At 37.0% G+C, this 17,727-nt stretch overlaps 1 protein-coding gene and 1 long non-coding RNA gene across 6 annotated transcripts in view; one reads left to right on the forward strand and one right to left on the reverse strand.

Moving 5' to 3' along the window:
• The window catches only part of Ets65A (DNA-binding protein D-ETS-3), a 65,644-nt gene that overhangs the window by 45,522 nt on the left and 2,395 nt on the right, over nucleotides 1-17,727 (forward strand). For all 5 annotated transcript variants that reach the window (XM_069109873.1, XM_069109863.1, XM_069109844.1 and 2 more), the window contains 2 exons: nucleotides 13,815-13,874; nucleotides 16,991-17,228. In XM_069109873.1, the coding sequence (XP_068965974.1) occupies nucleotides 13,815-13,874; nucleotides 16,991-17,228 (298 nt within the window). The remainder of the gene's footprint in view (nucleotides 1-13,814; nucleotides 13,875-16,990; nucleotides 17,229-17,727) is intronic.
• Nucleotides 2,827-5,697, reverse strand: LOC138178280 (uncharacterized). The gene is made up of 3 exons (XR_011172669.1): nucleotides 5,577-5,697; nucleotides 4,851-5,025; nucleotides 2,827-2,985 (listed from the first exon to the last, which is right to left on the reverse strand). It is a non-coding gene; the product is annotated as an uncharacterized LOC138178280 (long non-coding RNA).

Genomic DNA, 17,727 nt, shown 5'->3' on the forward strand with positions numbered 1-17,727 from the left:
AGAGAATGTGAATTCTGAAAGATCTGATAGGAAAGATTTTAACGTATAAAAGCAGTGTTCGTTAGTAACAAAATTGGGAGGTAAATCATTGTAGAGATAATAACTGTAAGAATGGATGTTTGTACGAACCAGAAAGATTGCACATTAATTTGGTACATTGGCCGGTTCGATGGAATACGTAGTGACACAATCATTTCGCGGAGTTCAGAGGTTTAGCTTGGGGTGGTTTGATGTAAACGGCTTGTGGTTTCGACGCCTCGTTAGATTGCAATCACCATGGATCAGTTGTCAAAGAGGGAATTGATGGTCTCGTTCGCACGTGCGGATCGTACACACAGCGATAGCATTTTCAAATCAAAACTGAAGAACGAAGAACACGGTACTATAGATATAGATAATCTTTCGGAAACTTTGGTCACTTTTAATTTAAATTACCTTCTCAATTCTTTAAGCATACGACTCTATGATTACAAATTAATACTTTTCTCTTATTATAGTTGTTTTCAGTTTGATTGATATCTTACAAATTTGGATATAAAAAGTATAAATAGAAACTTTCTCCAAATAAACTTCAAATGTATCTTGATATCTCAAAATGGAACGAGTGATATTATTATTAAAAAAAAAAAAGAAAAGTAGAAAAATGTATGACAAATTGATATAAAAATCAATTACAAATACTTATCACTAATTTTATCAAACACATTAGTAATAAATCAACGCATTCCTCAGCTTTCAACTGGAAGCACAAGAGAAATTAAAAGTCCAGAAGTCCTATAACATTCATTGTTTATTGCAAAAGTCAGCAAACTCTGAGTTAGCCAAAATTTCTCTCGAACCGGTGACCCAGCACCTTCTGTTATTACACTACAAAATCCTAGCTTACTCAATCTCTACACCTCGCCTTTTATCATTTCACGCATCAACGTCTCCAGCAAGCTCGCAAATCGTCAACATCGTTCTGATCGTGGCCAACTTCCTTTGACTCGGTTTACACATCACGGGACAACGCGAAAGGGAACGAAACCATCGTCAGCAGGAACCTCATGAAATTACGCGACGACGCGTGTTGGCCCCGGGCCACTTTGTGGCTCTCGCGTCAAATTGAAATTACAAGCTACCCTTTCGTCCGCACACCTCTCACAGTCCAAATTAATTTGCTCTTCTTCTAATAATATTCCTTTCTGTCGAAAATAATTTAGAATGCGTTCCCAACGATACGACGATATCTTCTTCGATACTCTTTCCATTTCTTCGAGTTCGTGGATGGCGATGGATAGACTGCAGATTTTTATACAAATTTATATCTTTGTAGATTTTTAGAGAAATTAAAAAATTACAGAAATAGAATTTAAATAGAGATTCGACATACTTATTAAACATTAAAAAAAACTCTACTTTGAATATTTTATACGCGTTCTGTGCATTTTTGCATACTTAAATTTCGCACACATGCATCAAAAATCCGCGGTCTAGTGATAAACTATCCAACGATAGGTTCACTAGGCCATAAACGAATATTCCAGATACTTATATACGTTCCCCGTGGTAATTCGAGCAAAGTCATTAACGTTGATCGCGTGTTCGCCGAAACTTATGGTGGATTACGCTTGTATACTTCTTATCGATGGAAGGAAGCTCCACGGCGCATTTTGTTCACGCGATTTCTTCAGAAGAAACTCTGTTGCGTAACCATAGGTGAATATACTAGGTGCTGTGTTGCTTTGCAATATTATCAGCTCCAACATTTATCTTTTTACAAATTCCCTAAAAAAGAAAATCCACTTTAGATTTAGAATCCTATTACTATCGATCATTATCGTTTTACTAATTTCTACTACGATTCAACGACAAGAACAATTGACATTTAAATCATCTCTATAGCACAAATTTTCCAGAAGGAAATTCTCCGCGGTATCTTCAAAATCAAAAATCTTCCGCCTCGATCTTCGATCCGAAACCTTCATCCAGTTCTCCACATCTGTACGGCAGTTTGAAAGTACTCAAAAAATTGGCGATCGAGAAGTCACACGAAAGGTCAGACATGTTCCACGAAAGGAACAGGCATGCACGAGGGTAAAAGGTTCGTCCAGGCATAGATATCGACCTCCGTTCTCAACCGGTCTGCCCAGTGGCCAGGAAAAGCGACTCTAAGACAACTAGTAGAACAATAAAAGTACTCCTCCCTGTTTCCACGTCCGCCACGAGCGTGCCTCGCGTGACTTGCTGACCCAAGTCGACCAACCCTCGACCTCTCTCCCACGTGTACATATATTCCTACATCTGTGCACACATACGTATACATATGTATTTACACATGTGTATATGTGTATGTGTATCCGAAGGCAACCCTAACTTCCCTATGATAATTACGTACTCCGGCACGGCGACGCGTGCCTTGGCAGTTCGCTCACGCGCCTGATCACGTATGCCGTGACTATCATACCACCTCGACACCCATAGGTAACGACCTGGCCACCCTCCACGCCGGATCTCCGGGGTAATGGGCGTTTGAAAAAGTGCAATCGAACGTCAGGTTACCGTGATTCAACGGTGAATTGAAATCAGGCCTCTGGTTGAAAGAGTAGAGGGAGGTGAAAGGTAAGCAAACAACGGTGAGACTTCGTTTGGATGTTTATGGTTGTAACGTTTGTCCATGCGTTGATTCGCCTGGAAGAGTTAGTCCTTTGTGGAAGATAGTTGGGTGGGAAGGTTGGTAGATTGGTTTGTTGCGTAGAACGTTTCGATACTAGAACTACCAGTTTGTAATTTTTCATTGAAATTTCATAGATTCGCGTGTTTCATGGTTTTTTCATTGGTAGTTGTAGCATTATCATGGAAGACGAACATGGTGAAACTTGGGAAACCAGATATGAGAAGGTGCTTGAAGAATAATGATCGCCTGCTTTTTGCGGATGTAAACTCCTCTTGGATGGATGAAAGGTCGCAGAATGTTGCAGGGTAGACTCTAGAAATCCGAAGTACCTGCAATGATAATAAACATGTGTAATCTGAGAAAGTAAACTTGGAGAATCGTAGAGGATAGAACATGTTGAAACTTTAGGATCAAGTATTGAGAGACACGCTTGAGGAATAATTACTTTTGTGAATATAAGCTGTTCCTGAGCGGATAAAAGCTTCTAAAACATCGCAGTTCAAGCCTTGAGATAACGAGGTATATGAAAGGATAATGACGAATATTGCAAGGACTATGTACGTTAATAGTGAATTGGAAAAATCACGGAAGATATAATAGAATCATCAAGACAAGAAGATTCTTCTATACCTAATGACAGAGGTATCTTCTGCAGAGAAATAATCCAACGTCTCGCAAGTATTTTAGCCAGCATCCTCAGGAATCCACTGATACATAAATACCGATGTAAAGTACTTCGTTAAAATCGTCCAATCTGCAAAATCTGAAATTTGAAACAAACAAATTTCAGTCTCAATTCGAAGGCCCTAAACAAATTACGCAATATGATTATGCGTTTAGAGGCATAAACGAGACTCGATCGCAGCCGAATTTTTACACCTTGAAGAACAACAACTTTTATCGTTTCACTAGTACTGTTAACTACGTATTTTCTTTACCGCATTACGTCGTTCGTGCTCGGGGTAATATGTTTTTGTTCATCAGATAAACTGTTGGTTGTATCAAATCCCATTTGTAACGACGTGTTACGCGGAGCGAAATTAATCGTTTCCTAATTATCGCATAGCGTGAACGCGACAACCGACCGAATGAACACACTGGAAGAAAAAGGATTCTTGTCTCACCGGATGATCTTAACGCGCCGAAAGATTTTCTTTTGCATGAAATCCCGTCTCCGATAGCAGCTCGTAATGCTTATCGAGCAAAGTTCAATTAATGCCGACACGAACGCGTTCACACGGCCTCAACCGTACCGATCCTTAGGTTCAAACGTCTCTCTTTGCGCGAACCCGATCCCGGACATCGCTTAATAATCATTCCCCCTGTTAAGCGTATACACTTATTATCGTGACTATCGTTAAAACATATTTGATAACGGTTACTTTGATAGGATTTACCTATTCCTATGAAAAAGTTAAATAAGTTTACAATTTATAAACTGTTATATTACAAACGAGATTTATAGGTTTGTATGCTACGTGTTTTAAATAGCGTTAATAAATGTTACAACTGATAATACTTCGTCGACGAAAGTTATACAAAATGACGCGATAAGTTATACAAATGTGAGATAATAAAAAGCCGAAATCAAAAGTAAAAATTAAACGATTTCCTATTAAAGTAGCTTCTAAGGATTTTGTTCAATCGCAATCGCGTACAATGTCATTGTATGAATACCTTGAATAATCAACCTTGAATAAATTAAGAATCTTTTAATCTCCTCATCGTTTGCTGGAACAACAGAACTCTAAACTTTGCATAAACGATTTGTCTAATACCAAACAAACATTTCCCTTCTTAAATACTCTTTAGATCAAAGAAACACGATACAACATATTCTCTTCTTAAATACCCTACTCAACGCCATACAAAATATCGATGTTCGCAAATAAAAAAGCTATCATATTGAACATGTTCATCAGACGGCTGGATTCGTGCGGATTTAAGTAGCATGCAGCTCGTGTACCCGTTGATAGACGTTGAACGACGCACAGTTAAAGTGGAAACGCAATCGGCGCGCACCCCAACAAGAAATCGGAGATGAATACGGGCCGATACGGAGGGAGAGAGTGGAAATGCGGCCAGCCAAGCGTAAACGTGTCACGCATAGGCACGTGGCCGTGTATGTACTGGCGAGAAGGCATAATACCAGCGACTTGGACGTATCCCGCGACCCCTCCAATATGTTACCAACGTTTCTTTCGCCATTCCCATTCCATCCAAACGTTGTATCGGCTGGAAGAATAATATTGTGGCTGAGACACGACCGGTACCGATCCAGCCATTCTTATATCCTTGTATCCTTGCAGCAACCCTTCTTCAAGCACATTGGCCATCGATGTATCGAATCCAAATGTGACACGAGGTTTCTAGAACGACATTACGTATATATGTAGTGACTGGTATATTTGAAGTTTCCCAAGTTCATGTTTAAAGTGATAAAACGACGAGAGAATTATTGAGCAGAGAAGTGAGAATCTTTAGTGAATGATGGATTAACAGCGTATTTGGTGAGATGACAAAAGAGAGTTCTAAGAAATCTTCAGTATTTTGTTTAGCTGTATACGAAATCTCACGATTGTAAAATTAGCAGTCTATTAATCTTGGAATATTGTAGTAAGTAGTATACTGCGTACTCTAATTATCGTTGAAAAATGGTAAGTCTTTGTTACTTATATATTCTAATAATTTTCTCACACGGGAAGCTCCCATAACTATTCAAGAATAAATTCGAATCTATACAAAGTGGATATTTAAACTTTAGTTTTACTTATTCTCATGTTTATGGTATAGAACTTCCCAGTACAGTACTAAGAGCATTGTGTATACACAGATGTAGTATTGCAGGGTTAATTGATGAGAATAGGAATGTCAACTAACATGGCACTACTATAGCTATCTAAAATTCATAAATATTCACCGTGGAAAGACATTCCGCAAATTCCTCGTCGTCCACTACACAATGGACGATGAAAATGATTGAACATTGAACAGTTCCAAATATCCTTTCATTATCTTCTTCCCCTTTTCCATACTTCCACAACGACTGTATTTAATACCAAACATTTAATACCATCGAATTTTTCCCAAACAATAAATTTAATATTGGGAAGTCTACCTGAGCCCAAGCAATCTGCTAATTACTCTGATCAAGATAATCGTTTCTACGTCGAAGTCATCCTTTGAAACATGGTGATTGCCGTTGCGGTGTCGTAATTGTTGCCCGATAAAGCGAATCGATTCCTCAATACAGGCTGGAAAAAGGACACAATGCTACAGGGAGTTGCTCGAGGAGATCGTCGCATCGAAAATCGAACGACAAGGCCATAATTCTATCAACGGTATTGTTTATCCGGCCAAAGGACGATCCTCCATTCGGCGGCGCCCATTTTTATTGTCGTAAATCTGGCAGCGTGAATGTGGCGGTCACGCGCCGTTTCCCGGTGACTTGTTGCCCACGATCCATGTCTCCCGGGTTTTCGTGGCCGTGGGCCACGAGCCTGTGAACGAAATCCGTGCCAGAACTTCGCCGGATCCGGTCGGTTCCCCGTACTTCCTGGTTTATCCGCGTCTCCCGCTGCCATTCGGCTAAAATGTCGCGACTCCTACATTGCCACGGCAATATAGTTTTTATACTTTGTACCTTCGGTAAAGGACTTTGGGTTTTACGTGGACCTGCAACGTTTCAGTTTCAGCATAATAGTAACAAGTTTGATAATATAATAATAAGAAAAGTAAAGTCTGTTTAATTGTCCTATTTAATGCAAGGTAGCTATAGAAACTAGCAATAGAAATTTATAACGTACAACCTGTTATTTGTTAATCAACCAATATTACTATCTGGTAATATATTATCGTACAAGATAGCTCAGGTATTGATAAGTCGGAATAGTAGTAATGGTGAATTTGTATAATTACTTATTTACGACGACTAGATAGAAAAGTGATAGGCATTCTATGTTAATCATCAACTGGTGTAACAGGCGTAATAGATTTTCTTTCGTGCATCTTTATATCACCAGAGTATTCTACCCTTCATTAACTGCCTATGGTGCCCCTTAATACATACAGAACTAATTCTTAATCAAGTTCTTCGCTGATTAATTATTTATTTGTTACTTGCTTACCAACAACTTAACACGAATTAAAGCTTAAACATAAATAATTGCACGGTATTACGATAAAAATGGTATCCTCCCTGGTATCTTCTATTTCTCTGAGCAAACGCACTTTGCATTAGCGCAATTGCATCACCGACTACATGCGTTTACTAGAAACAATTTTGCCCTCGCAATTCAAATTCTAGAGTTAGCGTTATAAAAATATTCCTTCGACCACGATACTTCTAAAATATCTAAACTGATTATACGTTAGCTTTACCAACTTATCAAGCAATAAAAATCCATTTCTTTATCTTCATTATTATCTGCATAGCCTGGCCCCTTGTTTGTAAACCTACGTACTCATAAAATTGCATTTTTACGTGACCTGATACGGGCGAAGAATTTCGCGGCCCGTAACGTTTTCAGGATTAAGCAGGGACACATAGGGACCAAAGCTAATCCCTACTACCTTACGAGCCACTCGTTTTCCAGCCAGCACGTTTAAAGGGTCGCGTGCTACGCTCGCTTGTTCATTATTACGCACCGCACGGGCAACAGTGATTTATGCCCGAAATAGGCACACCGCTCCAGACGGCTGTGTGTATGAGTCAGTGATACCACTTAAGGCCAAATCGCAGAGTGATGAATTGACTTATTGTCGGACGTAAATAAGAGCGGCGGGTGCCGGTGTTTTAACCTCGTTCAGACACGATTAGACCGATCGCTTTGGCCCTTGTATCGCCCCTATATTAAATTATTCCATTCGCCATTTCACTTGCCCGGAAACCGGATGTCGCAGCAATAGGCATCGAAACTTTCCTCCTTCCATCGTACCTTATAAAAGCATATTGGATTTTTAATTCGTATAAATTTTAATGCAAGGTCTTCTTATGTATAGATAGTTTGGTGGTTAATGGGATTTTAGAGACTAATAGATGAAATAAATCTACCTTAAGCTTATACGTAGTATTCATCTTGAACGTGATGCAGGTAAATTGTATTGCGGTTCATGGGACATTTTCCTGTGACATAAACATTAAGGATGATATAATTACAGAGCCTTCTGGAAAATAATTTAAAAACCAATCATTCATGTATGCAAAATTTTGTTATACTTTAGCAGTTAGAGGAATTATAAGTTGGATATAATTATTGTACGCAGAGATTTCAATATTATTTTACATTTACATCATGTACCGTTTAATTAACACTAAAGCTACCAAGCTACAATTTATACATATCTATAGAACTAATCTGGTTTCTAGCAAAAACTTGTAAGGTGAATAGGATTAGGAAGCATTAAAAACCTAAAGAAAATATTTGCACAGAATATTGGATCTTCTCTAAAAGAATAAACTCCAAAAGAGGGTGCGTGTGTTAATTTGGAAAAATAATGAAAATACATTTCCATAAACGTATATACTAAGAATTTAAGAGAAAGAAGCTTATCGTGAAAAAAATGTTATAATACCAGATGATTTAACCGGGACAGCGATAATTTTAATTGCCGCAATAAAGTTATTTGCGGCGGTCAGCCAGAGGTAGGAAGAGGATGGTCTTAACCGTTATCGTGAAAAAGGATCAGCATGCACGATCGAGTAGAATGGCTGAGAAATCAAGAGGGCTATAGTTTCGATACGATGCGTGAAAGTAAGGAAACAAGCATTGCACGCAACTGGCTCTTTAAAGTTGCGCGAGCAAGCGAATCGCTTGAGCGACTCGCGCCGGGTAATCGGGCCGCGCGTTACAACGCGATCTTTTCCTGGTAAAACCGCAATTAATCACAATTAAGCGATTGCCGTCTCGTGTCGCGTTGCAGAATTTTTCCACCGCGCTGCCACGTTCTCTGCTAACCGTATAAGTACAGAAGATTTAGCGTGTGCCGCGTCAGTTTCTCTGAAAATAATTAAAAATCACGTATACAGGAAGTACTTATGAAATGTCTAAGAAAGTTATGTAGCCCCTAAAGGTAGGTTCAATTACAGCAAGAATGTACTCACGAATCCAAGTTAATTTCCGATATAAATGTTTCCTTTCAAGCTTCAGCACTTATTAAAAAATTAGCGTTGCTCTTGATAATGGTAGATACCTAAGTACGTTAATATACAGATATTGTAATAAAAGTAGACAGGCATATATAATAATAATAATGTCTCTGTCTCGATAAACGACAATAATTAGTTTAAGAGATAAAAGTACCTGAATATTTTTACTAATCGTGAGAGCAAAATATCCAAAATATCTCTGATGGGTCCAGTTCCAGTAAGAATTCTTTACCATTTCAATCTTCGCCACATCATCAAGATCTAAAAGCCCACTCATTTTCTAATTCCATAGAAATTCAAGATGTATTATGCAAATCTACCACGATCCAAAACATTCCAACGACGATGCAAAGACAATATCAAGAGGATTTGTTAACACTTGTGGCAGAAAAACGAAACTGGAAATTCAGATATAAAGGGCTAGAAATATGGGAAACGTACGGAAACGGAATAGTAACGATAATTGTACGAAGCTGCGTAGCGACGCTGGTTGAACAGAGGTGTGCATTAGAAAGTTGCCCAAGTTTCAACAAAGTCGTGGAACGACATAGACGTGGATGATTCCCCTTCTTGCAGGCCCCAGTAGCATTGTAGCGACGACTGAAACAACCAAAGAGTGCAGCAGCTTGGAATAGCGAGTCCTTTGATCCTCCCCCGTGGAAGCTGTACGTCGCCTAACGGGATTACCCCACCCCGGGTAATTGCTCGTGAATGCGCAGATATACGCGTGACAATAGCAGAACGTCGATTCGAAGTGACGTAACGTGTCTGACGTACACGACTGTCGATGACTTCTGTGCTACTGAACTTTGAACTTTATAGTTAGAACATACGCTGTACCACATAATCTTTAGCAATATGATTCTTAAATCTTAACTGGCATTGTAAAGTCCTGGAAAATATCAGGTATTATAAATATTGCCATAATTTCACTGTTAAATAATAAATGGAATCAAGTGTCTTACCATTAGTAAACATGAATTAGATTGAGTGACATGATTATCAAATTAATTTATAAATTCAGATTTTAACTTTTATTTGGAGGATCTTGTCAGCCTATAAGAAACAATTAACGAATTAACTCGACGTGGTAAGGGTACTGCGTACACCTGATTATAGAGTTCTAGTATCTCAATTAAAGTGACTATAATTAAACAATGTACTCATGTAATGTATATACTAAAGATGACTTACAATCAACCAATGTTGAGCACTCGCTATATAAAACCGATGTCAAACTTCCAATTACGCTAGATATACTGAAGGTGACTATAATCATTCAACTATACAACAATATGAGTTGTATATTAAAGATAAGTACAGTTGACTCGATCTCAATGAAGTTAGTTTATGCTACCTCGTTTATCATCACGTAATAATTTATATTGTGGCGAAGAAATGTCCAATCTAATGCAAACTTCTTCGTTCAACGTTTAACTCTTCTTTTGCTTTCCTTTATTTTTAATTGTTTGACAGTCTTACTCATAATATGGATCATAGTTTCTCCTCTGAAGATTCCGTTTAACCCGTTGAAAAGATTAGACAGGTTAATAAAAGCCAGTTAATGAGACCTCTTTGAAAAGTGGTCTGATGATGTTAGACCGTACAATAGGCAACATACAGAAGGAACTTGTTGACTTGTTGTCTGTATAGTATGACTGACTCGGCTGACTCTCCTTATGTGATACAGTTAAACAGGTCATGTATAGTACTTGAAAGTTACAACTTGAAAGTTTGTATTTCTGCCTTTCCAATGTTTTTGTTTAGTTTAGACGCTGTGATATTGTATCGTGAGAATAATTTATGTAGACGGATAAAACAGCTGGAACAGAGATGCAAATAAGGTCTCAGTGGGCAGGTGCTGCTTGTTAACATAGCGTAACACCAGCTGCAAATTTTTAACTGATTTTGTAACATCTTATGAACTTTTGCCAAGCTATTGAAATATAGAGGCATATCTTTTCCAGTAACAATGTTTAAAATTCGTTTCTCCCGTACTTGTGCAAAGCTATAAGAAATATGAAAATCATCTCAACTTTCATCTTTCTATTATCATTCGTCTCTTCTTTTAAAAAACAATGTCTAAAGTTCATATTTCATATTTCTACAAAACTATAAAGAGTACAAATCCCTCTATTGTAAAAATTTCAATCTTCTCTCAAAAGCAATATTTAAAATTCACCTTGCATACAACTACAAAATTGTAAATAATACAAAAATCACACCAATCTTCTTCACCTCTTTATCACCAAAATTTATATCTTCTACAAAAAAAACGATTATATCTCCTCGTTTATTTACCTCTACAAGATTATAAAACACTATAAGATATCATTTCGATCATTTTCATCCCTGCATGAACAAAATTCTATCTTCTATAATAAATTGAAAAATCAATGTTTGAACTTCACATCTATGACGTTTACTCGAACATGGAGAAACGAATACAGTCCAGATTCCAGAACATCAAGATTCCGTGTCATCACGATGTCGGAGTTCGTCTTTTGACGTGGAAGGCCACCGAAGTCGTAGCCCTACGGCTACACTGATTGTGGCGGACCCTCACGACCTGGACCGTGGAGTTGCATCCCTCGTCCAAGATTCTCCCGCGTCCCAATCACAGACGAAATCAAATTGTTTAACACAGCGGACACCAACTGCTATTTAGAAGCAGCATCTGCCTTGCACAATCAAACTGCAGGATTCCTACAGGATGTTCCAGTCACGTCAACTGGAAAAGGAAAACAAAATCGATTTACTGTGATGATATTTCGGAATGTCTTCATACGCTAATGTATTATTTTATATGTGAAATCTAACGTTCTGGCATGGTCTATTAGCTTATATTGAAGTATCGAAAGGCTGTAAGTTTAATTAAAATACTTGCTTATCCTTTTTCATAATACATATTTTCAAAAAATGTATAGTTTGATTTATACGTTCCCAAAAAATATAGGATATAGCATACATATTTTAAAAAAATATACAATCAGAATTTAATCATCTCTATCAATTCGTTATTCGTTTTTATCTTGTTCACTTCTTCCTTCTAAAACTTCAATTCGTCATGCAGGTTTCTAACAATTTGGAACCAGACGTGTCATCCCTGTTGATTCATTATCGATTCTTATTTTAATCCGCTTTCTCCAATTCCTTAATTTTCCTCATAATCATTCAAAAAAAAAAAAAAAAAAAAAAAGTATCAGAGATGTATTAATTGCCTTTATCGACTATCATTTGTGTTTGTTGATTCAGACTTCACTTTGAAGCAATTATTCTATTCGATACCAAAGACTGACCTTCTCGATCAGCCGAACCAATTGCCTGCCGATTACCAGGTTTCGACGGTTTTCGGGGCAACGAGAAGATGAAACCGATAACGCGATACCGGACGACGACAGGGAAGGGGCGATTTCCCGTAACGAGAGCATATAACGAGGCGAAATTAAGGGGCATTGTGCCTTAAACAGATTGCACAGTGGCGCGAACGTGACCGGTAGGCATGTTTCCCCGTTGCTCGATCAACTTGCACGTATATACACTCCTATCCATAAGTCACTGGACACTTACGTGTATATACGTATATATACATTTCGGATAAGGAGTAATGAGCTTTGCTATTACAATATAAAGTTGACAGGTATTACTTATTACTCGTATGCATTATAAGGGAAACTGAATTAAGCTAAATTCTTTGTATTCTTTCTATTGAATTGAATATTCTTCATTCTCTGAATTATAGTAAATCCTTTGCGTTCACTGAATTGAATTGAATTCTCTGTCTTCCGTGTGTCTTCTGTGTGAATTAAAGTAACTTCTTTACATTTTCTGAGTCGAACTAGATTTACCGAAAATCTCAATTTTCTAACTCTTTTGAATACTCCACGTTCTACTTAAAAAATTTTCTTTCTACATACAAACACAATCGACAAATATTGTATTCTAGACAAATCTCTTCACCTTGTAAATTATACATACATTACTATTATTATATTAGACAATATATTATTATTATAATTATATTACTACAATTATATTAGAAGTTCATTAATATAAAGTAACGTATATTTATTACATTTTGAAAACCATCAACTTGATTCTGCTGCTCAATCCTTAATAAGAATTATGTTTAAAATTAGTAAGTTTCTAGTGGCTTATAGACAGAACTATATACGTACATAGGTACACATATAGGAAGAGGAGTCGAAAGCCTGATAAGGCGATGGAGAAACCAACGCGTCTGTGGAACGTGGAAGCGGGGAGAAACGTATACGAACCACTCAGCCCTGTGTTTGCCTACACGGAAATCCTCTCTAACGGATTCTAACGCTCGACCGAGCTTGTACTTTTTCATCTTCGACCAACCGACGATTTTCCCTGCACCCTTTTCCTAACGGACTTTGCCGCTTACGTCGTTTCTCTGCGATATCTTCATCGAGGATAGGACATTCGTCAAAATGACAGACCTTAAGTTTACTCGTTTCTGTTAGAGAAGGATAACAGGTCGTTAATATAGTGATCGTTGAATGATTTAAATGTAGATTTTGAAAGTATAAAATTGAATCGATATTAGTATTTGATCTGTTTTATTAGGGTTTTGTGTACAAAGCTTTATTACTACCTTGTGTGTACAAACCTTTCGGAGGAATTTTAAGAAGACCTGGAGAAGACGTGAAGAATGTAGAAGTTAATCTTCTCAAGTTCTTAGTATTTGGAATTTTCTGAAATTTTAAAACTGGAACTTTGGAGGTGATGTTTTGAACTTCGTTTGAACTTTAGATTGGACTCTTCATTTTCCGAAATTTCGGGGCTGAAGTTTTGAAATTCTCAGGTTCTTAACATTTGGAACCTCCGTTCTCCGAAGTTTTGCAACTGAAGTTTTTAAATTCTAGAAGTTTTCGTCTTTAGGAGAAGATCCTTAAGAGAAAGATATAGCGTATAAGTTTCTATGAATTTGTCTTTATAATTGGAACAATATGTTGAGAATAACTGGTAATTACTCTCTTCCAGGATACGGAAGCAGCTTATCCAAGTCAGCACTGGACACGCACACCCACCTCAGGCAGCCTGGTATGTAGTAGGTAGATATTTTTGAGAAGTTAAAGCACTACACCTTCTTAGTCTACGGCAAAGACAGAAAGAAAATATTATATTAATTATAAATATTATTGTATAAATTTACTAATAATGGATTTTCTCGTTTTATCATATTTTTATCAACGATTGTCCTTTTAGTGGAGACTAACAAAGATATAATTCTAACAAAGATTGGAACAGTTAAAATAGTTGACTAATTAAAAGAATATCGACGGATACACGCGAGCTAAAAAATTACATATCATGATCTACAAAAGAGCGAACATTCACGCGTGGCCCAATCGACGGTGATTTTCGACGTAATTGCACGGAATGACCTTCACGATTATTACGTTCGTCACTAATCACGCAAAGCCCCTCATTCCTGACTTTTCAGCACCACGCCCAAAAATTACTCTTTCCGACTGATCAATAGCTTTAAATAAGTGGCTCGAAAACCGTTTCTAATGCTTCTGCTCTTATTATTACAAATATTCAAAATTAAACTAAATAAATAATCTACCCTGAATCTAATCTATATAAAACTGTAAGATTATTTCTACAAAGAGAAACTGACGTACTTAATTGGATTACTTCTATATAAAATTTATATTCGATTAAACTAACTAACTTTGGATTAATACGTCAATATCTTTCACCATCTCGGCGGAATTTAATTAATACATTATTTATTAGGTAATTAATATATGTATCAGATATTCCTATTATTCTTTCAAATTATACTTAGAAAGTAATTTATGCAACGTTCCTTACATTACCCAGTATCCGTTGAAACGACACTTTATACAATCAGAAAAATTGAACTAACAACTTCGATTTAAACTTTAAATAAGCAGAGCAATTTGAAAAAGTATCACAGAAGGAACGAAGCGTATCTAGTATAGATAGAATTGATATATCATAAAAGTAAAGCAGATATCTCTTCCTTTCACCACTGAAATCAGAATATCATCACCATCAACCAGTTGATGATTTACCGTCAGTCAAATTTGATTTACATAAGGTAAAGTTTGAATAGAGAATCCAACAGAAACCACGGTCTCTACTCAGATCGATGTAAATTTTCGTTCAAGAATTCTGAGTTTCCGCCAAACGAAGAAAAGAATCTCCGCAGATCTAACTTGAAACAGGATCACCGGTGTCCATGGAATTCTCCATCTTCTTGGTCGAGCAGCTTCATAAAACATAGGATACTGAAAAGTTACAGTGGCGTTTCAGTATCTCTGTTGGCGGCTTCAGCTCATCCCTCCCCCAACCCCTTTAGCCTGTTCAGCAGATAAATGGGTGTACCGCGCCCCTTCCCATTATTAACTTGTAAGTGAATTACCGTTCGATCGAAAGGCGATCACTCCGCCACGCGTTTCAGGGGATTCATCGGGCGAAACGACCTTTGAGGTCCGGCAATTCACCAGCCATCCCCATCGTGTACGTCTGTCCCCTATTATAATCTGTTGAAATGTATTTTTATGGGAGTCGAACCAACGACAGTCAGAATTATACAGTTGCTGTGATTCCTTTCCATTTTCTTCCATTTCCATTCTTGATTTCTCTTCTTTTAGATAATACCGGATTCAGATACTTTTGATTTTCTTCCTGAAAAATTCCATCTTATGTATATTTTTAGAGGAACAGCCGAATTATATAAATATTCTGACAGCTTTAAATTCTGTAAATTTTCTGGATCGAGGTGTATAAATCTACTCACTTATCCGATTTATCTGAATCTACTGAATTCTCATCTCACATGCCTGGATCTCCTGAATTGTCCGACTTGTCTGGATCTCCTGAGTTCTTTCTAAATTCTGCAAATTTCATAAAACGAAGTAAAGCAGGTCAAATCTAAAGAAACTACATGGTCCACTAGCATTAAACCAAACTAACATCAACCAAGCCAAACCTAATTGCAAGCTTAAAATTTAATACTTAAACTACCGATTTTTACATATTATCTACATCTGTTATTATGTACGTACTACGTCTACAAGCGCTATCATATACATTAAAAAAGTAAAAAAACATAGAAACGTATAATATCCTGGTAAGGCGAAGAAAGATTGTTCTCCGCATCTGTCACGCGAGGGCCATATTTTGATCATTTAGCTCACGCTCGGTCGGAACGCGATGCTCAGTTTAACAGTGTTCGCTCTCTCAGAAGACATTCGTGTACGCCCTTTGAACCACTCCGTCGTTCGTTCCTTCAATTGAAATTATTATGATCCAAACGAACTCTATTCTATTGTAGGGTTGCGATTATATCCTTTTGTACGGTTGTAGGGCACTCCAGGTCTGAGCAGTAGCGAACGACGGTGATGACGCATTGTAAGGCTTTTAAAGGGCGATACAGGGAGCACTGGGAAACAACCGTGTAATGGATAGGTATATGTTCGGAGGAAATACCGACGAAAGAAGAAGAAAAAATTATAGTGGCCTCGAGTAGAGAAATATAAATTTTTCCGCTCTCGTTCTTCGTTTTTCACGAATGTTTCCTGCAATTATAAACACAATAATTTAACAATTCCATGTAGAAACAATGACCAACAGAAGAATATTTCAAATCCGTATATGATAATTTTAATAAAACTTATATAGAAAATAATTTTAGGACAAATATTTGATATATGTGTTTTCTGTTAGCGATCGTCCTTGACTTAAAAAAATATACGTAAAGATTATTACTGTTTGAAATAATTAATAAGTGCTATTATTAATAATTATCAACTCAGATATTATGATAATGTAACTCTTTTAATTGCGTGTTGCTGAATCGACTAGGTAAAAATTAGTTCATACCATAAGAAGAACTAAAATTAACTTGAACAAATATTATTGGAAAGCAATTTCATAGAAAATTCAATGAAAGGATCATTCCTATACTTACTATATATACTTAACAATTACCAAATAAATTTTAAATATAGATGAAAATGAATCTAAATATTCCCTTTTAACATCTTCTAGGATTATCGAATCTGAAAAGAAAACAACAGAATTAAAAAAGAGACGATCACTTGGGGAAAAAGCAAGGCAAAGTTTATGGATGAAGATAAAAGGATTGTAAATTATGAATCGAATCTTTCCAACTGTTGTAGATCCCTATCAAATGTTCGGAGCGACGAGCAGTCGGCTCGCGAGCTCCGGTTCCGGTCAGATTCAGCTCTGGCAATTTTTACTCGAGCTACTGTCGGATTCAAGCAACGCCGCGTGCATTACGTGGGAAGGAACCAACGGCGAATTTAAGTTGACTGACCCTGACGAGGTGGCGAGACGTTGGGGCGAAAGGAAGTCCAAGCCTAATATGAATTATGACAAATTGTCGAGGGCTTTGAGGTGAGTGACGTTTCATAATCCTTCTTTAACATACGGAACATAAATCTTTTAATAATTAGTACACCTCTTATCCTAATTAAACTTTAGAACGCGCCTTATAAATTTTATAAATCGGTATAATATATACAAGGATTCCTGTAATTTCAATTCTTGTCATATTACAAAAAGAACTCTAAGAAGAAAATATAATAGAATACTAATTAATATTATTTAAATTATAAATTACTGATAAATAGTAACAATTTTTATAAATATCTTTTTAAATACCCACGATATTCTCAAATTAAAGGCCCAAAATATTTAAAGTTAAAATCCACATCGCTTGTGCCAAATATTTCTTCGAATCCTCCAAATATAAATTCACCTTCCGTCCATTCTCGTATCTCTTCTGCCCAAACCAAGCCACGCATCTGATCATTAGACCGCGCGATTAAACCGCAATCCAAAGGGCTAAAAAAGAACGTGAGCGAGAAACGTCAATATTTAACGGGTAGACGTC

This window comes from Bombus flavifrons, chromosome 1 (assembly GCF_040668555.2).
Source record: "Bombus flavifrons isolate JBK064 chromosome 1, iyBomFlav1_principal, whole genome shotgun sequence".
In the NCBI taxonomy this organism is placed as follows: domain Eukaryota; kingdom Metazoa; phylum Arthropoda; class Insecta; order Hymenoptera; family Apidae; genus Bombus; species Bombus flavifrons.